General features: G+C 36.4%; 1 protein-coding gene across 1 annotated transcript in view; it reads right to left on the bottom strand.

Annotated features, from left to right (window-relative positions):
• HOMER1 (homer scaffold protein 1) overlaps positions 1-21,888 on the bottom strand; it is a 131,234-nt gene that overhangs the window by 69,080 nt on the left and 40,266 nt on the right. The window contains exons 2-4 of the mRNA XM_025998256.2: positions 14,567-14,723; positions 9,323-9,454; positions 6,421-6,513 (exon numbers count right to left, since the gene is read on the bottom strand). Coding sequence (XP_025854041.1) covers positions 6,421-6,513; positions 9,323-9,454; positions 14,567-14,723 — 382 coding nt within the window. The remainder of the gene's footprint in view (positions 1-6,420; positions 6,514-9,322; positions 9,455-14,566; positions 14,724-21,888) is intronic.

The following is a 21,888-nucleotide window of genomic DNA, read 5'->3' as shown; positions in this document are numbered from 1 at the left end:
TTTCATTCTAGAAACTACTTCACACTGGGGGCGTGGTGGCTCAGTTGGTTATGTGTCTGCCTTCAGCTCAGGTCAAGATTCCAGGGTCCTGCTCAGCGGCGATCCTGCTTCTTCTCCCTGTCCTGCTCCTGCTCTTCCTACTTGTGTGTGTGTGTGTCCATGTACGTGTGCTTTCTCTCTCAAATAAATCTTAAAAAAAAAAAAGTAACTACTTCACATGGCCCTTCTATACCAACAGTCCACCTGTAAATTACCAGTGAACTCTGGTTTGTTAGGCTTAAAGTCCTCTTTTATTGTTATTATTTTTTTTTATTAATTCATGAGCAAAGAGATAGAGATGGAGGCAGGGACAGACAGAGAAGCAGGCTCCCTGCAGAGTAGGACCCTGGATCAGGACTTGAGCCAAAGGCAGACGCTTAACAGGCTGAGCCACCCAGACACCCAGATTTAAAGTCCTCTTAAGTCTCATCCTACTGGAAGCCCCTTCTGACACTGCCAAATCATTGCCTCCAACTTAAAATGCTCTTCTCTTGACTTCTGTGCTAACATCTTCTGCTGCTCATTTCCTATCACTTTTCAGTGTCTTTCCCTATATGTCCCTCAAATTTAAGTGACAATCTTCAAGTGACAATTTCTGATCCTATCTTCCCTTCTATTTTCTTTCTGGATGATATTATTCTCTCCTACAGCTTTAAGTACTACTCATTTGTTGATGACTCCTGAGACTTAGCTCCAATTCAAAATTTCTAACTATCCACAGGCCGTATCTCCCTAATGCCGTATTCAGTACCTGAAATGAAAATCCTCTTCTGAAGTTCATGCTACAAATCAACAACAGAAGTCTCAAAAACATCTAGCTCCTCCTTTACCAGCATCCCTCACCAATCCTCTAGCTCCTGTATTTCCTCCAAGCTCAATTTCACCATCAATAATGTCTATCCCCCTCATCTCTCTATTCTCACTGCCAATACCTAGTAGGCAAACCCAATAAAGGAATGAGTAAATACACCACTAAGACAAGTAACAGGATCAGAGACTCTAAAGTCCACTGTCCTTCCTTTGAACAGCAAACAATAATATCCAGAGAAGTCTAGTGAACCTTTCCTGAGATTGTAAAAACTGTATGAGGTATCTGGTTCAGTAAAACCACATTTGTTATGTGATACTACGAAAGTATCATATTAATTTATAGGCATTCAACTAATTCTAATGGTATATTTGTGGGTTAGATATATAACTAATATAGTTCAAGGTACTAACACTTGGCTAATATAGACCACCTTTCAAAAAAAATCCATTTTTAACAAGTGACACTCTTATTAGAGAAAATCTAAAACATTTGAGACTTATTACATTTGGAATGCCCAAAGAGATCATATACCTCAAACCTCTGACCCTATAGATTTAAGAACTACTACCCAGGCAAGTCAACTCATTTGTAGAAGATCAAACAGCTAGTCAAAGAGATACTAATAATCAGTTAAAATAAACCAGTACATAATTTGAGTAAATATAATTTGTTTTTAATTTGAACATTAAAAAAATTTGGTATTTATAACAAACCTTAAAGAAACTTGTTCTTCAAATACAGACACACACACATATATATTCTACTTTTTCTATAAAGTGAATTTTTAAAAATCTTGAGAAAGGGATGCCTGAGTGGCTCAGTGGTTGAGTGTCTGCCTTCAGCTGAGGGCGTGATCCCAGGGTCAATCCCACATCAGGCTCCTTGCAGGGAGCCTGCTTCTCCCTCCATGTCTCTACCTCTCTCTGTGTCTCTCATGAATAAATAAAAATCTTTAAAAAATAAATTTAAAAAATAAAATCTTGAGATAAAAGCTAGTCTAAATATAGATCAAGAAAGCTACAATATATCCCAATGCTTTACAACCTGACAATTTATATGGGGGAAAAAAAAAACCCTGCAACTTGTATTTGACTAAAACAATTAAAGGAGTAAATACTTCACTCAATTTAAAAGTCTTAGTCAGGGATGCCTGGATGGCTCAGCTGTTGAGCCTCTGCCTTCGGCTCAGGGCGTGATCCTGGAGTCCTGGGATTGAGTCCCACATCATGACCCTGCAGGGAGCCTGCTTCTTTCTCTGCCTATGCCTCTGTCTCTCATGAATAAATGAAATCTTTAAAAAAATTAAAGTCTTAGTCAAATGACAGCTCACACATATTTTTCTTCTAAACTCTATATATTTTAAACTAAAACAGAAATATTAATGACATTTATAAGGGACTGCCACAAAAGAGGAATAGGAGGAAATAGAAATGAAAATAAATATATATATTTTTAACTATTACTCTGGGTTCTGTACATTAAAAAAAAAATCATAGAGCCCTTTTTTCTTCAATGTGTATTCTGAGGAAAGCACTTAACAAGCCAATTCAAATACAGTATTCTTTTACTGTGCACTGCATAAGAAATTTCAAATTAAAAAAAAAAGATATTATTTATTCATTTATGAGAGACAGAGAGAGAGGCAGAGACACAGGAAGAGGGAGAAGCAGGCTTCCCATGGGAAGCCTGTGCCAGATTTTATCCTGGGACTATAGGACCACGTTCTCAGCTGAAGGCAAATGCTCAACCCCTGAGCTACGCAGGCATCCCAGAAATTTCAGATTTAAAGCCAGTCATCACTTTTGATTCTATGTCAAACTGACTAAAAGATTCCCATGGGGATCCCTGGGTAGCTCAGCGGTTTGGTGCCTGCCTTTGGCCCAGGGCGTGATCCTGGAGACCCGGGATCAAGTCCCACATCGGGCTCCCTCTGTGGAGCCTGCTTCCCCTCTGCCTGTGTCTCTGCCCCCCCACCTCTCTCTCCCTCTCTGTGTGTACTCATGAATGAATAAATAAAATCTTTAAAAAAATAAAAATAAAAATAAAAGATTCCCATGGAAACAGAACATAAAATCCAATAGAGAAAAAGTTCTAAATTAATGTCTAATATTTAAAGAAGAACATGAAACAAAAGAACAATACATGATTCAACTTATTCCTAGAGATGTTATCTCCATCAAGACAACAGACTATCTGATATGACCACACATTTTATCAAGAGTAAAAACTTAGATCAAGAGCTTAAGAATGGGGAAGTGGCTAACTAGGCTTTAAATGCCAGACTCTCTTCATCACATGCCTTTAGAGATATCGAACAGTTTTTCTACAGCACTACTTCTCAAAGTGTTACCCCTAGATCAACAGCATCAGCCATCTCCCGGAACCCTGCAAAGTTTTAGACCCCATTTCAGCCCTACTAAATCAGAAATGCCAGGAACAGAACTCAATATTTTGTGTTTTAACAAGTTTTCCAGAGTACTGATGCAGTTTTATTCAATTAAGGCACCTGTATCTTTCTAAGGAACACTTATGTGCCAGATACTATGTCAAGGCTTTATATCATCACCTTCACCATTACAACACCAATAACAGCTGTTAACATTTATAAATTTACTCTATGCTAAGCACTTTGTCATCCTCATTTAATTCTCACATTAAGTTTTTAATTTTACTTCTAGTGTAGTTAACATACAGTGTTATATCAGTTTCAGGAGACACTTTTTTTTTTTTTTTATGATAGTTACACACACACACAGAGAGAGAGAGAGAGAGAGAGAGGCAGAGACATAGGCAGAGGGAAAAGCAGGCTCCATGCACCGGGAGCCCGATGTGGGATTCGATCCTGGGTCTCCAGGATCGCGCCCTGGACCAAAGGCAGGCGCTAAACCGCTGCGCCACCCAGGGATCCCTCAGGAGATACTGTTCTTATTCTCATTTTATAAATTAAAAAAAACAGTAACTTGCCTTAAAAAAAAAAAAAAAACCCTAAAAACAAAAAAACTAGTAAGGGTTTAGAGCCCAGATTCAAAGCCAGGCTCTAAAGTCTATACTAATGCCATTATCATATGACATCACCATTATCATTCTTATTCCCTCCAACAATCCTAGAACTTAAGCAATTTGAATCCCATGCTACAGATGTATAAACAGAATTGGGTTAAGTCATTGCCTGAGATCATATAGCGGCAAAAGATAATATATATCTAAGTTTGTCTGATTTGAAAACCCATACTCTTAACCAATCTGTTATCTCTCCTAAATAAAGATAAAATCTATAAAATCTATGACTGACTAAATGCCTACTACTATCAATTATTCTATTTAACCTCTTGATCCCCTTGCTGAATTCCTGAGTAATATTCTATACTTCAGGCAGAGGGTTAATTTAGCAGATTGGGTTAAACCAGGGAGAATCAAGTTCTGCTCTCTAGCTAAGTAGACTCAGAATGGCCAGCAGTCATACATTTCAAACAGATATATTAATGATATCTATAAGGGACTGCCACGAGAGGGGAGGAGGAAACAGAAATGAAAATAATTTTTTTTTAAGTATTACTCTGGCTTTTGTACATTAAATTAGCACTCAGACTTCAAATGTTTTGAAAAGATAACTTAGGGTCTGTATACTTTGGCTCTCAAATACTGATGAACTTAGAATATCTTTTATTTATGTTTCACAGTATTTTCCATATATAAACATCTTGGATATATTCCTTTTATTCCTTTGATGAAAGTCAAGGCTTAAAGACATTCCATCCACCGAAGAGGAGCAGGTATCTCACCAGCAACTTGTTCATGGTCAATTAAACAAAAACAAGTTACAGTCAGAGAAACAGGAACTAAGTACAATGGACAAGTGTAATCCATTATAATTTTATTGGAGTCCTTTGCATATTCTCTACTGCATGTGCTACAATGTCCTCTTACAATGCTAGAATCAATCACCTGAAGAGCTGGAGCTCTCAACACACACTGGTACTAAATTTTAAATAGGTTTGTACAAAAAGCATCACTACACTACCATAGCACTTAAGGAAGACAGAGTCAAGGTAAGTTTCAAAATGATCATTCATGTTATTCCAGACCACTGCAAATGTGGAGGAGGTGTAATGGAGCCTTGGCTTCAATCCAGAGTGCACCTTTGGTCTATGAGGCAACACACGCTTTAAGCATACTTAACAGAGCTCTCCTTTCCTATTAAAAACAAACAAACAAAAAAAAACCCCACCCAAACATTTTATACCAGCAGGGTTTACCAAATAGAGTTGGGTGTCTGGGGTGAGGAAGAAAGTAAAGAGCAAACAATGTTCAAAAATGGCTAGTCACTAAATTCCCAGGCAATTTCTATTCACTTCCTCGAGAAAGTTTTAGGTAAATCTGCTCTCATGTTGACATTATTCCAGGGAAACATTTGTAACATCTGATTCTTCCTTTTCACATAAGCCTTGAGTACACTTCAAATGCTATAAAGAACTCAGCACAAAGCTGAGCCCTACCCTTAAGATTGAAATAAACATTATTTTTAGAAAAGCTAAATCACACAATGTACATTAAACCCTTTGTAAAAGTACTGAAATATAAGTATTTAATGAACTTTACTTGGAGATCTAAATTAATTTCCAACTAAAGAAAGATTATGATGGTCAAGTCACAGGTTAAACTGTTAAAGGAAAAAGCAATACCTGTATAAATCCTATAGTCTTTGGGTCTCAGCACTAAGTGTAAAGAAAGATGTCCGTCGCAACTGTCAGATTTAAGTACACTTAAAATCAAGTAAAAGACTGTATTATTTTTAAAATTTTTTATAAATTTGACACTTTGATGTCTCCAAAAAACCCTTTCTGGCTAGCCAATTCTTAGAGCAAGGTGGGTGAGGTGGGGGTATGCCTTTGATGTGCAAACTAACCAATTCAGAGCTGTACCTCCTTCATCTGGCCCACACACCCCAGGATGCAATTCTTCTGCCTTAATTATCCCAGGACTAGATACCAGGCAATAAGGGACTAACCCCTTAAGTTTAGAGCCTACAGAAATTATTCAGTGAGCCAAATCCTAAATTGTCTAACCTGATCTGCAATTCCCAAGGAAACTTCAATATAGCTCTAGCCTCTGCTTTTCCCATGCTCTTGCTTTCTGCCTCTTGACCACCCTGAGGCTTCTCTATGTGCCCCTCAGATGTGTCCTATTTCTAGGACTTGTGAGTATAAGAACTTTTATATCCCTGAGTCTCTCCTGTGTCACCTCTTGTGACTGGCCATTACAGAACACAAAATAGGCCAATCTATGTTCTTACATATGATTGCTTTTAAGTTGTGTGCACATGAAAGAATCTAAATTGTAATTACTAAACTGATTTTCCCTCCAGATTCTTGCAGACATTGGCATAGAGGGGGAAAAAAAAAAAAAAAAACCTTTCTCCACTAGTACAAATTAATTGAAGGGTGCATTTCTATGTCTACCTTGGAAATTACCTTAATTTTGCCATTATTTTCCCAAATTTAACCCTGACATAAAGGACACCATCTGAAATGAACAAGGCTCAAGAATAAGAATAGAAATGAAATACCCACCTGTGAAGGTGTACTGGTAAGTTCCATCTTTTCCTGTGATTTCTCCTTTGCTAGTCGAGCAGCTTCTTTAAATTCCTGAAACTTTTCTGCGAACTGAATGTATAAAGACTATATACATTAACCAAATAAAATAAAAATAGGTCTCAATGCCCACTTTTACCTTGGTTTTCTTTCATTGTCTGAATAACTGACTCTTACACAACCTAGCCCTCAAATCAATTACAGGTGTAATATAAAAATGAAGGTTAAAGAAACATAATACCCAACACTTGTTTGTAGACTATCACCTACTCTGACCCACTGCATTGAATTTGGTGTCAGCAAGTTTATCTATGTCCCTTCTTGGTTGTTCAGATATAATTTTCTAAGACCAAGGTGCAGAGTACAGGATGTGAGTGGAATCAGTAAAGATTAGCATACTTTATCATGAAGAAAACAGAATCTTTTAAGTATTTACTCATAAACATCTCAGTATTTAGAGCTTACTTTTAACTTTTACTAGAATATAAACTCTCGGATTATGTAAGGTTTTTTATTTTCAACAATATAAATAGTAACATTTACTATTACCACTAAATGACATTACTAGAACTTCATTTCCAAAGATTCCTAAAGAGCTAATGTATCGCAGAGAGGAATAACATAATTTCACAAAGGTCTTTAAGACCGGTAAAAACAACAACAAAACTACAGTACATGAAATGCTAATTCTTATGAACCCATAGTAATCTAGAAGTGTTAGGGCCACAAAGAGTATCTATTATTGTTTTGGAAGTGGCAACTAGTCTACCACTAGTCTCAGAGGGAGTAAGTTAAGGCTACAGAATAACCAAATTAAGAAATCAAAAACCTAGATGCAACTTATAACATCTTCTAGAGTTGGTAATAAAAATATGAAATTCTATTTCCCTCTCCAAACCCCCGTAAGTAAACCTGATTTCATTTCTCTCTTGGGATACTTTAGAAGGAGAGGTCATGATACTCTGACCTGCATTGGGGACTTAGATGAAGGTCAAAATTAAAATTGTCATTACAACTTTCCTTCTTACTTTAAACTTGCCACTACCACGTGTAACTTGTAGATCAGGAATTGAATCTTTATTAGTATGCTGTTCTTTTTTTTATATTGAGGAGATAGTCTGTCCAATTAATCTGAACACAAAGTTAAAAAGGTCTTACACGGGGTCAATGAAATAAAAATAAAACCATGATTAATTTCTCTATGTATTTTGAAGTAGAACAATTTTTCTTACACTCAGGTAGCATTTCAAAGTAATTAATGTTTAAGACCCTTTTAAATTTCATAAAGGCTCACACTATTGCTAATTTTTATAGGCTTTGGTTTCCATGGTAACAAAATACAACACAGTAATTAACAATTCAAGCATAGTCTCAATTTTCCTCATACATCAACCTTAGGAGACCAAACGTTTCTCTCAAGGTTGCTACTCTCCCTTATTTTGATAGACCCTTGTCTAGTTCAAATTACTTAAGACTCAAAAATCATTGCATGCAAGTCTGAGAAATTAATCCACAATTTAGTTCCTGTGTTGTCAAGAAATTTAGGAAGTAATATAATTCTAGTTTTAGCTTTTTTTTTTTGTTATAGACTTTAACAGGTAATTCCAAAAAGCTGCCATTTGAGTAATGGCAAAAGTATTAGAACAAACATGTAATTTCCTAAGGGGATTATTTATGGAGTGCTAATGCTCAACTGGATGCCTGTGTCCCTGTTATATCGAAATACTTTGAATCTAATTCTTACCTTTACCACAGCTCAAGAAATGTATTTAGAGAATACAACAGGTATAAGAGAAACCAAATAAGATAACGCTTGTTCATTTTCATCATCCTATTGGGGATAGATTTATAATCAAGAAGGCAAAAATTGAAATATCCTTAAAACTGGTCTCTAAACTATAATTTATATAAAAAAGATAACAATGATTTCTATAATAAACAGCATACTGTTTAATGTAAACACGAACAGTGTGTATCTTCAAGAGCCTGACTGCCCGACCTTGAACCAACTGCAACTCCCAAAAGGAATCAGATCCTGTGAATACCAAATTATATGTAAAATGTTTCAAATGTTGTGCTATCCTTTTATGGAAGGCTTCAAAGAGAGAAGTTTAAAGCATAAATCTTTGGGTCTGGTGAGCATAAAATCCGAAGAGCAAAAGTGAGTAATCCTCCTCTCTTTGATCATCATCCAATCCTGAGACAGTTTCTTTTTCCTTACATACTCTTTCTGTGTGACACCCACAAGATTTCAAGACACTAGTGGTATGAACACTGCATGCTGTTGCTTATAAACAGGACAACTGTTTTATTTTCAATGGTTAGCCTAGTGATGTTCTGTTATTTTACTGGCCATTCTGGCCACAGTAACTCACTTGGTCAGTATCTTCCAAGAACTCTTCATGTGTTTATTATATTTCACCCTGTACTCCATCAGAGAGTCTGAAGTAATTCTCACCCGAATAAAACACCATTTTTCTTAAACAAAGTAATCTGTATGTGCCTACTATCATGTCAAAAACCTCAAATCTTTATCATTAGCAGCTTGTTTTCACAATTCAGAAGAGTTTGTGTTGACTTCCTTGCAGACCGTCTCTACTAAGGGTGCTAATCCCTGAGCAAAGTCCATTCTGAAGTGATAATCCCTAACTTCTATGTTAACTGTCACACAGACAGTTAAACACACAAATAGTTCTCTATCAATGGTGACTGTTTTTAATGTGTGCAATTTTCCAACTGACAGTGGAATCTAATGATCCCTCTCACTTCTTGCTTTGAGAATATTAAAAAATTTCTCCCATATTTTATACTCTCCACTTGTTATTATCTATTTAAGACATCTGACTTGAAGATTTCCACTTAATCTTATGAGTTAACTTACTTTAGAAAGATGGTGCTCAGAGGAGAATCCCAGTCCATAAACAGTGTTTGCCCGGCTATCGGCCCACTGGCCAAACTTCTGAGATGTTTTAGTAAATGTCATGTTTGGGGTGATGGTGCTATTAATTATTGCCTGAAAAATAAAATAAAAGTATGAGTAACTAGCCAAAAATTTAGCAAACAGGCATTTAAACACAGGACAGTTAGTTCCATAAAAACTCAGGATTTCTAACCAGTCACAATATTAAATATATGAAGATATAGAAATAATTTTTAACAATATAAGTGGCAGTGTAGAAATATGGTAACTAACAGAACTATAAATACAGGATACTCTACCAAAAATTTTAACACTTTACAATCACAATTAATTTTCTAATAATGTAAAAAATCTTGGAGAGCTTTTTAGTGCAGTCAGTTTCTTTCCTTTGAACATAAGGATCAGTATCTATTAATTTTGAGTAATACTCCCCGGAAGCAAGTAGGCTTTAATAGCTGCTTCTTTAAAAGTAAGGCCCTATCCTCCAAATAATCTTTCAAAAATGAATACATCAAAAGAACAAATTTTCTATTTGTACACTAATTTTCTAAAATCCATGATCAAGAGTTTTCTTAAAGCTGACTTACTCAAAATATATCATGATACAGAAAAGATGTACACTTAGTACTTTTTCCTTTACTCAAGGGAAAAACAAACCCCTAAATACATAATTTACTTCTTTTCTCATAAAGTGGTATAAATTCATGATACAGAGAATCATTATCATTTCTGTTTATCACATAGTTTCTTAGAAAACTAGTATTTTAGTGTGTTAGCTAAATATTAATTTTGGGAAGTGCCTGGGTGGCTCAACTGGTTAAGTGGCTGACTCTTGGTTTCAGCTCAGGTCACGATCTCAAGGGTCCTGGGATGGAGCATGGTGTGGGTCTCTGTGCTCAGTGCAGAGTCTGCTTGAGAGTCTCCCCCTCCCTCTGCCATTCCCCCTACTCATTTGCACTCTCTCTCTCTCTCTCTCTCTCTCACAAAAAAGTAGTAATAATAATAAATTTTGGTGGTCACTATAATAAATTCCAACTATTATTTTTAACATAACTTAAGTACATTCCCTCTGACAGTACTAGAAAAGTATAGAATCAGTTTTAGTTTTAATGCCCTCCAAAACTGAGATTACAAAGTGATTCCAGTAATAATAAACATAAACACCTTACCAAATTGATAAGCAGTCATTTGGTGAACTACTAAATGTGGAATGAAAATCACGCATTTTCAGAACAAAGCTTAATCTATTGATCATGTGAATAGTATAAATATAAATATTTACAAGCTTTGCACAGATTGATGATGTTACAATAATAAATGTAGGACACTTGTCCTACTAAAGAGGAGAGCAAAAGAAAGAGTGGTCCTTTGCTTTCTATCACAAATAACAGATGAGTTAGCTGTTGTTCTAGGAGAGCCCTTATCCTTGATTATGCATTTTTAACTGACAAAATTTATATACTCACACTCCTTTCCCTTCAGTTCAAAAGCTGCTTTTCCTAGCATGTCATTTTAGATTCTGTAAAATGTAGCTAAAAGTGCTAACTTGCAGGTTGTCATAAAATGAAAAACTGAATAGAAACGAATATATTAACAAATGGTAAGGAATGGAGTAACACAAGGTAAGGAATTTGGTTATGGAATCATTTGGTTATTAGCTTTTGATTAGCTTTTTAAACTAGGTACCTATTAAATGCCAAGCACAATTATTCTAGAGACTTGAAATGTAACAATCAGAGGCAATGTAACTGTGGGTTACATTCTAAAGCAAGAAGAGTTGGTCCATGAACAAAGACTAATACAATTTCATGGAGTGGTTAAGTGCTATGAAGCCCCTAAGATCAGCATGTGATAGAGTCTGAGAGGCTAGAAGGCAAGGACTGGCAGGTACTATGTTAGATGTGATGGTCCTCAAGTGTTCCCCGAGGAGGGTGCTTTTGAGAGCTGGAATCTGAGTGCTTTCAAGGACAGAAGGGCATTTTACATGTCATCCCAGTAACTCTCAAAAAGTGAGGTACCAAGAGGTTTTATAGGCATCCGAGAAAACTGACCCATTTGTGTTGGTCACAGATCTTCAGTTTTAGCTATTGGAAGTGAACTTCTTTATGCTTTTAAGAGTTCCATTTTAATCCCCATTTTGAACATTTACTTGCCTCCACTTGTTCTGGGATTACTTGTTTGGGGATTCTTCAATCACTAAAGAAAAACTTTAAAATTGTAGATGATCCTGCACTTTAAAAAAATTATTCGTTAGAATACTTTGACTAGAATGCTTTGAACTGTTTGAATATGAATCTACTTAGAAGAAAAATCTTAGTTCTTTAAAATAAATCTGTCTCTCAATCTCAGAGTTCTTGTCCTTTCAAGGAAAAGAGGTAAAAATGCTGTGTCATTATAGATCGTGGTGTGCTCTTATTCTGGCCCTCAGCCATGGTGATGTCTCTGCAGCTTGATTAGAAAAACCGTTAAGCAAACTTTACATGCACAATAAGGGTACTAAATGGAACAAACAGACATTTTATAATCAGGGGCACCTAAGGGCTTTCCAACTCATCATGCAGTACAGAAATAGAAGTGGGGGTGGAGAAGGGAAAAACACTCATTTAGCCACAAGTAAATCACTACTGCTTATCGAGAAAAAGCAACTTCTGCAGGAACTGCAGTAGCTACCAGCATCAGTCTTAAAAAGTAATTAGAAAATGTAACCGCCACAGAGGGTAGATTTTGTAAAAATAAACAAAACAAAAACTTGTTCACAAGAGTTAAGAGTCTGATGATTACAAACTGCAAAGTATATTCAAAAACGGAAATGCCAGCAGCAATAGTTCCTACTGCTTGAGAACGAAGAACACATGAGAATTATTTAATCACATGGGACAAGGGAATACTTCAGTTGAACTTGATTCTATTTAACTTTCCCGTCTAATAAAACGATGTTTTATCTGTGGTTTGGGCCAACTGGGAAACAAATTGTAGAGAACTGAAAGTTCTAGTCAAGGAAAAGAAATAAATTAATATTCTAGTGTCTGAGGTCATAACAATTAAAATCTGTTGATTTCACTAAACAGTTACAAAATATGACAAAATTATTCTTCATTAGAAAGTTTTACAGGGGCACCTGGATGGATCAGCCAGTTAAGTGTCTGCCTTGCCTCAGGTCATGATCTCGGGTCCTGGGATGGTGCCCAGAGTCCAGGCTCCATGCTCAGCTGGGAGTCTGCTTCTCCCTCTCCTTCTGCTCCCACCCCATGCGCGTGCTCTTATCAAATTAATAAATAAGTAATCTTAAAAAAAAAAGTCTTATAGAAATTAACTATTTCTCAAGTCCTTTAAATCCTCTAAGTAAAAATGAAAGATAATATATATATATTTTTTTTTAAGTTTTCTTTACTGGGGCACCAAAGATCATGCATAACCTGAGCCAAAATCAAGAGCTGCCCGCTCAACTGACTGAGCCACCCAGGTGCCCCAAGAATCAGTCATTCTAATAAATACCTATTAGTGACTTAAATACAAGATAAGGTACAAACAGCCCCTGTAATTCTATAATCTATTTAAGGAGATGATGAGTGAGCATGTGAAAAAATGAACTCAGAGTCAAGCACTAAATTATCTTTTGTTCCCCCTAAACCACAGACAGTATGTAACTAATAGCCTGAAAATATTATTAATGGTAACAAAAGTAGTAAGTGTTTGCATACTAATTACTATACATCCTTAAAATGCTTTTGCCTAAATTAATTTATTTAATCGTCACGACAATCCTGTGAGGTAATGATGTAGGCATTTTTATTAGTTTCTTTTTACAGATGAGAAAATTGAGGTGTGAAGATATTAAGTATCTTGTTCTAGGTCACATGGCTAGTGAACAGTTAAAAAAAATTCAAGCCAGACACTCTATGTCTACAATCTGTGGTCTTAACCCCTACACTGAACTGCTAAATTTTTTTTTTAAGATTTTATTTATTTATTCATGACAGACAGAGAGAGAGAGGCAGAGACACTGGCAGAGGGAGAAGTAGACTCCATGCAGGGAGCCCAATGTGGGACTCAATCCCAGGTCTCCAGGATTATACCCTGGGCTGCAGGCGGCGCTAAACCGCTGAGCCAACGGGGCTGCCCTGAACTGCTAAAATTTCAAGCTGAAATACCTCAGGGCTTCAAAACAGCTTGAAGAAGAATGGAGCCCTCATCTTTCTATACACATTATATCCAGAACCCAATGTCTGGTATTTCTGTATCTCTCTGTGTTATTCAAAATTCATTGATGAAAAAATGGAATTTCCCCCCTTTGAAAGGCATACTATCTACAAGACACTGATCAAAGTGCTCTGCAGATATAAACTCGCTTAATCCTTACTAACACCACTAATGAGGTGAGAACAATGAGGTTCAGAGAAGTAATCTGCCCAAAGTCAAACACTTAGTAGATGGTAGAGCTGAGATATGAATCCAGGCAGTCCGTGCTCCTAAACATTATACCATCTGTCTCTCTTAAAAATAAAAACTTAGGTCTTGTCCATAAACTTCTCTTCAGAATAAGGGATGTCAGCTTTAATGGTGACACTGACCAGACTTCATACCATTTAGGGATTTTGAGTTGCCTGCTAATCTACAGAAGTCTATCTGAAAAGAAATCTAGTTCCTTACTAGATTGTATACTCTCAAAGAGGAGAAACTGTGTCCATTTTGTTCACCACTATATTTGTAGCACCTAGCATAGTGCCTGACATGTAAGAGATATGCAATGAACATTTATCAAATTAACTAAAAATTCGTAGAATATTTTGATATGTAACTCAATATAAAGTGGTCAATCCTAGTAATTTAGTAGACAAAAAAAATGTTGCTACCCTAAGAATGATCAATTTTGGTTTTTTTAAAGTTAAGTTTTTAGGGTGCTTTGATGGCTGTTGGTTAAGCATCTGACTTTGGCTCAGGTCATGATCCTGGGATAGAGCCCTGCATCGGGCTCTCTGGTCAGCTGGAAGTCTGCTTCTCCCTCTCCCTCTGCCTGCAGCTATCCCTGCTTGTATGCATGTGTGCACTTACTCTAATAATAAATAAATAAAAGATCTTTTTAAAAAATTAAGTTTTTAAAACTCAAAAGAATATTTTATTTTAATAAAGACAAGTCTTCCAAATAAAACAGAAAATGCTCTACTGCATAAAACAGCAAGATTATTTAAAGTAAATTTAACTTACCTTTGAGCCATCTAAACTGATTATCCTATACACATTCCTTGTGCTGTCATAGAAATAAGACACAGTAACTGCATGCTTGCTGGTGGGGACCCAGTTCTTCTTCGTGTTTGGGTCAATCTGGAAGACATGAGCTCGAGTGCTGAAGATGGGTTGTTCCCTATAGGGCAAAAAATAAAAAGGACAGATTGAGAGTTTTATTCCCCTGGACAACAGACCATGAAAACTGTGAGAAATACCCCACTTAACCCAAAACATCCATATGCCCCAAAATAAGAGAAACACTGTTTCAAATCTGGACTATTGTAAGTACTCAATCATAAATTTTAATATAATTACAGTCTATCCTCATTATCTGTAGATTTTATACATGCAAATCTTCCTATTCGCTAAAATATATTTCTAACTCCCAAATCAGCACTTGAGATACCTTCTTAGTTTTTTGCAATGGAAAGATGTGAATCACTTGACATGCACATTTGCATCTGAGGGTGATCAAGGAAACACTTAGCCTTCTTGTTTCAGCTCTCATTCTGTAAACAAGTGTCCTTCTTGTGATCTATTTAACACCATGTATTTCACATTACTCTTTTTGTTGGTGCTCTGTTTAAAACAGCTCCCAAGCATTGTGCTGAAGTGCTGTCTGTTCCTAGGTGCAAGAAGGCTGTGATTTGTTGTATGGAAAGAATATATTACATAAGCTTTGCTTGGATGTGAATTATAGTGCTGTTGGCCATGAGTTCAATGGTAATGAATCAGTAATACATATTAAATAAGGTGTATTTAAATACAAATACACATAAAACAAAGTTACATATTGACTGATGAAAATATGACCAAGGCTTGTAGGAAACTAACCCTGTATGTCCCCTGGGAGCAATCATTCACTATTCAATAATTCAGTGTTTGTGGTGCCTTTACAGGACACAACTACTGCAAATAATGAGTACTATATCCTATAAATAACCTACTAAGAAAGTTTGTATTCACTATAATTTCTACTTCATTAGAAAATATATGGAAAACAAAGTAGCTCACAATCATAGTATCTTTTACTGAGATTAAGTAGGGCCTTAGAGATATATAGATTTTAAAACTAATTTCAAGAACCAAAGCTATTAAAAATGCATATTCAAAATATCATTAGCTTATTTTAGAGTTTGGAAAACAAGCATGCAATGACCTATATGTAACAGAAGCATTATGATGCAAAATTTTCCAAGTTCTGAGCAGAAATTCTTCTGGAAAAGTCTTTTGTTTTGTTTTGAGCTCAAATAAAGCTCATTTCTTTCAATTACACATCATTTCTAAAGCTGCTTAAGATTCTAAGAGAATATTAATTAGTATTTAATGTTTCAAATTTTAAATTTAAAGAAAAGAAAGGATGGAAAAGGGAGAAAATGGAAAACAAGCAAGGCAAATCTGGGTCCTTGGCAACATGACTCTTTAGGTTAATAATAATGGGCTGGGTGTCACATATGCCTATGATCTGCTTCAGCTTTTGGAGAGCAGGTATGAAAGGGAGGTACCTTCCCTATAGGTAACCTCCCTCTTCTCAGCTTTATTTCTGGAAACCTCCATAACAGCTTTTCTTATTAAAAGAATTTCTTCCAAAGGAATGGATCCTTTTTATGCCATTCCCTAAAAACTGAAGCAGAAAGCCATCATTTCTGGCTTAACTCACGTCATATACAGTGAGTATATTGGATTATTGGATTCATCCAATAAATAATTATTAACAATCTGGCAAGGCATTGCACCTGGGTGAAAAATTCTGAATCAGGACTAGATCTTTTCATTCCCCTTTTCCCCACCTTCAATCCTTCATTTTTTCAATGAGGCTGATGCTATACTTGGGTTATCTTCCAAAAAGCCATGTAAACTTTGAGTTTTCTCTTCTTCACCTTTTAATTAAAGTTCTAGGTATAAGTGTGTAATTGGTCAGCCTGACTGTAGCTAGTTCCAATTCACAGGAAACCCTAATCACACAAAACTGTATTTATTAAGGCCTGGAAGGAAAGGAAGGAGGAACTCTAGTCTTTACTAATAACCCCTCTACCTCATTTGAAAGGGAATTAATTTCTAAATAGTTGAGGATGTTGTAATATGTTTTATAAAAAACTAAAATAGTTAAGACAATGATAACACTTTTGCAAGTATTTTAACAAATCCTTATCAATGGAAATACAATGTTTTCAATTATTCTAATACTTTCCACATTTTAATTCAATTATATTAATCTGCACAATTAATCCACACCATTTAATTCCCTTCTGAATAAAAATCTTTTAGAATTAACTAGCTGTTTCACAAGTGTGCCTTATGAATTTGAGTATCAACTAGGTAGGTACACTGCTTTTCGTCAATTCTCTTCTGAATAGGTGATTTGTGGTCAAAAGCCTATCAAAATCTAGATGAGAAAGCTTAGAAAAATAATTTCAGGGGATCCCTGGGTGGCGCAGCAGTTTAGCGCCTGCCTTTGGCCCAGGGCGTGATCCTGGAGACCCCGGATCGAATCCCACATCGGGCTCCCGTGCATGGAGCCTGCTTCTCCATCTGCCTATGTCTCTGCCTCTCTCTCTCTCTCTCTCTCTCTCTCTCTCTCTGTGACTATCATAAATAAATAAAAAATTTAAAAAAAAAGAAAAATAATTTCACTGCTGACATAGGGAAAAGAATTCCTAGAAGTAATAAGGAAGTTACCACATCTATCAAGGCATACTAATAAATGGTTCAGACTTCTCTTGGATATCTATTACCTGCCCAAAACAGAGAGAGAGATGGTCCCTGTCCCTGAAAAGTTCAATTTGATGAGGGAGGACAGATGCCAAAAAAAAAAAAAAAATGCTTTTCAGCATGATACATTCTCTGAAAACAAGTGACCAAGAGCTCCTACCATGGAGAAACTGTATAGGAGTTTGAAACACAGTATGCTATGGTGGGAAGAAGGCACAAGTACACTAGGGTGTGTAGTGAGTATGAACACCTTTAAAGAATGAGACTAAAGAGAGGCCAGTTCACGAGGGTCTCCTCCAGAAACTACTGAGAGATTGTATATAGAGAACAGCTCCGCATGTTAGAAAGATAAACTTGGCAGTACTAAAGAGGGTGGGTGGGAGGGAAACAAAATCTGACACAGGAAGGCTAGTCACACCCTTATGAAAGAAACTCAAGTATTAGAAATAAAGAGGAACGGAGGTTAGGGAGTGGGAATAAAAAACGTGAGGAGGGATTAAAGGTAAACTTAAAAAATAGAATCAGTAAGATTAAGGAATACATTGTCTGTAGGGCAGTGTTTCTCTAACAGGAGTGATTTGTTCACCATGGGGTATTTCACAAAATCTGGAGACTTGTTTAGTTGTCATAACTGAAGGAGACTGCAATTGGCATCTAGTGGGTAGAAGCCAGGGATGTTGCTAAACATCTACAATGCACAGAGCAGTCCCCTACGAGAAAGAATTATCCAGATCAAAATGTTAATGATGCTACTAATCCAGATGGGAACAAAAAGCAAAGTCTGGGATTGGGGGAGGATGAAATGGGAGAGGATGAACTCAGTTTTGATCAAGGTCAGATGCATATAAGGGTGTGCATATAAAACTGTCAGCACAGCAACTTGAAAATATTAGTTTGGAGCATAATACAGAACATCAGCCAGAGTAAAAAGTTAGGGGAGCCATCAAGAGATCATATCACTAGTCTGTTTAAGATAGATTTCAACAACACTAAGCATGTGGATAAATTTCATTTTAAAGAAAAGCTGTAGAAGCAGCAATAAGAAAGCTATACTTGAAAACTTCAAACTCTAATTTCCTAAGAGGATCTGTAAAGCATTTGTAACTTATTGTCCCAAGGGTCCAAGTGTTAAAGTTAATACTTTTTCAAATAAATTGCATGGCATTCATCAATAAAGGTTAGACACTACTTCCTTCACGGCAGTTCACACAAATACTAACTGCATCAAATACCATTATTTCCCAAAGTATGTTCTACAGAACAGTCCTAGAAATGAATGCTCCGTGTTTAAATAAGTTCTGCAAACACTGTATTGCCCCATTCTGAAATGCTTACAATATACGTTAGTATATTAAAGATCCTAAGTATTTTTAAAGATCCTAAGAAGTCCTGCAGTAAAGAAACCCACTTAAGCCTGAATAACCAGCATGTGGCAAAACCATCTGACCCTAGAATTCTTTTCCATGTAACACATTAACATCTCCCAGGACTTATATTTTATGACCACAATAGTCTGGAAATTCTGCCTTTTTTACTGACATTATTGTCACTAGAAAAAATATATATGTAAAAATCCAATACAAAAATTGAAGCCTTATTTAGTAATGACTAGTATTAATGTTTGTTAATGGCATTCAAAATAAAAATAACTCTTCTAAGAAATTAATCTAAAAATCAAATTTAAAAGCAAATAGATTTTGGCAAGAAATGCTTTAAACTACCTTAAAGAAACAAAACTAAACACGTGCATACACCACACCCACACCTATACACTTTAATCCTAGAGAATCATCTACTTTGTCATTTCTTACATCAATAATCAGGACCATGAGTGATTCAAATGACCTATTATAAGAAAAGCTTACTGGAGTATTTTCCAGTTGGCTCATAAAATAATTCTAAGAAGCTGTTGTAAGAATAATTCTGAAGTTCTTCATCTTGGGCTAAAACTCAGTAAAAGTACTATATGTAGTAATCAACTCCAAAACTTAATATGGATGTGAATAATTGGAAGAATTAAAGTATAAGACGACCTGAGAAAAACACAGTAAAATCGGAATTTTGTTTTAAAAACAAGCAACCTCATTAAAGTTGACATAAAGAATTACTATATTTAACTTAGGCATCTCTGTAATAAGGAAGAAACAAGAATCATGAAAACGGAAGCAAAACAGTACGACTATTTGCTAAAGACATATAAGCTCTAGATGCAGGGGAAAAAAGAGGAAAAAGTTAACATTTGTCATCTAAATAGATTTGATTTAGCAAAACTCGATGAGGACAGCCCAGGTGGCTCAGCTGTTTAGCACTGCCCTCAGTCCAGGGCCTGATCCTGCAGACTCAGGATTGAGTCCCACGTCGGGCTCCCTGCATGAAGCCTGCTTCTCCCTCTGCCTGTCTCTCTCATGAATAAATAAAATCTTTTAAAAAAGAAAAAGAAAAACTCAATGATAATGCTTTTTAAAAATTATTACTGAAGTCTGTATTTTTGCAAACATGCAATAAATTTATGTTCCAAGGAAGGGCAAAGGTATGGGTCCAATAGTAACTACTAAGCTCAAGAGAAGAAAAGTAAATACATTCCTTAGTGTTTTGTTTTGTTTTGTTTTTTTAAGGCTCCATACACAGCCTGGCGCCCAATGCAGGGCTTGAACTCATGACTGAGAGCAAGACCTGAGCTGAGGTCAAGAGTTGGACACATAGCCAATTAAACCACCCAGGTGCCCCTTCTTAGTCATTTTTTTTTTTAATTTTTATTTATTTATGACAGTCACACAGAGAGAGAGAGAGAGGCAGAGATACAGGCAGAGGGAGAAGCAGGCTCCATGTACCGGGAGCCTGACATGGGATTCGATCCCGGGTCTCCAGGATCGCGCCCTGGGCCAAAGGCAGGTGCCAAACCGCTGCGCCACCCAGGGATCCCCCTTCTTAGTCTTCTTTTAACGTTTTGCTTACAAATGTTTTTCATTTTTTAAAAAGATTTTTATTTATTTATGAGAAACACAGAGAGAGAGAGGCACAGACAGGCAGAGGGAGAAGCAAGCTCCACGCAGGGAGCCCGACGTGGGACTCGATCCCAGGTCTCCAGGATCATACCCCAGGCTGAAGGCGGCACTAAACTGCTGAGCCACCTGGGCTGCCCACAAATGTTTTTCATATATTTAAGTACAATAAATACTGTAGCAAAGATATATGAAGAAGGTTGTGGTTTCAAATAATTCCCTGAGTTTCTTTTTTTTTTTTTTTGAAATAATTTCTTAACCAGTCCAATTCTTTTTTTTTTTTTTAATTTTATTTATTTATTTATGATAGGCACACAGTGAGAGAGAGAGAGGCAGAGACACAGACAGAGGGAGAAGCAGGCTCCATGCACCGGGAGCCTGACGTGGGACTCGATCCCGGGTCTCCAGGATCGCGCCCTGGGCCAAAGGCAGGCGCCAAACCGCTGTGCCACCCAGGGATCCCCTTCCCTGAGTTTCTAATTAATTTTTCAAAAAACAAGGAGCCAGGTAGAAACTTAGGAAACAAAGTAACACTTGTCACTGAAGGTTTAACACTGTTACATTGTTCCCTGACTACCCACCAACTATTCTTCCACGCACTCTCCTAAAATATCCTGGATTTGTTCTAGTATTCTAACCCTCTTCTACCCAACTATGAACGTCACCAGGATAATCAAAGTAATCTCACTCTTCTTTGCAGAAGTCCATTTAGGAATGGACCTCTGAAGCAATTCAGGTCAACCCGATAACCAGGGAATGTTTGCTGGTAGCTTCTGGGTACATGCACAAAGAGATTCACACACAAGAAGGGATGTACGGGGTGATACTGGACCTGAAGGAGTCATCTTACTATCAGGCAGCTAACCTGAGAACAAAGCTGACATTGTTTGCTAAGAATAGCAGATGTAAAGACAAAGAATCTGCTTCCTTGATTGTGTCATTGAATCAATGAATCAGCCTCCAGGCTTCCTATGGGATAAAACAAGTTTCCTAATTGTTCCAAGCAGTTTTCATTTTAAAAATTACACAAATTAAAAAAAATAAAAATAAAAATTACACAAATTATAATCAAAGACGTTTACTTAAAATAAACCTTACAATAAAGGGCCCCCTAATAAAATGAAACTGAATGTCTTCCAGAACTCCTGGATAGCTAGCTGTACGCTGGTCATTTATTAACTTTAAAACACAAGCCCACAGCACACACAATTTGATTTGGGGGGCCTCATCTAGAATTCTAGAGGTAATCAATAAGATTCATAAGACTAACTACATTGAGATAGGTAGGAGGAATTAATGTGAAAATGGCAAAAATTCACTATCAATTGAATTTGTGCTGTAAGATTTTAATATACAAAGCTTTTAATCAAGAAATAGCAGTATAACACAGATCAGAGATAGGTAATTACCAAGAGAAACAAAAGTTTGAGGTTTTAAAAGTAGCTGTCTCTAGTGATGGGGCCAGATGAAGATAAAATGAGATAGGGAAACAGTACTTGTCTAAATAAACCTATAAGTATTACTTAATTTTTAACCTTGCACAGGTACTAAAAAGACTTTCTTAGTGGCACTGTGGAGGAAAAACGG

This window comes from Vulpes vulpes, chromosome 14, assembly GCF_048418805.1.
Source record: "Vulpes vulpes isolate BD-2025 chromosome 14, VulVul3, whole genome shotgun sequence".
Taxonomy (NCBI): domain Eukaryota; kingdom Metazoa; phylum Chordata; class Mammalia; order Carnivora; family Canidae; genus Vulpes; species Vulpes vulpes.
Note: the sequence above shows the minus strand (reverse complement) of the source record. Positions and strands in the feature narration are given on the sequence as shown.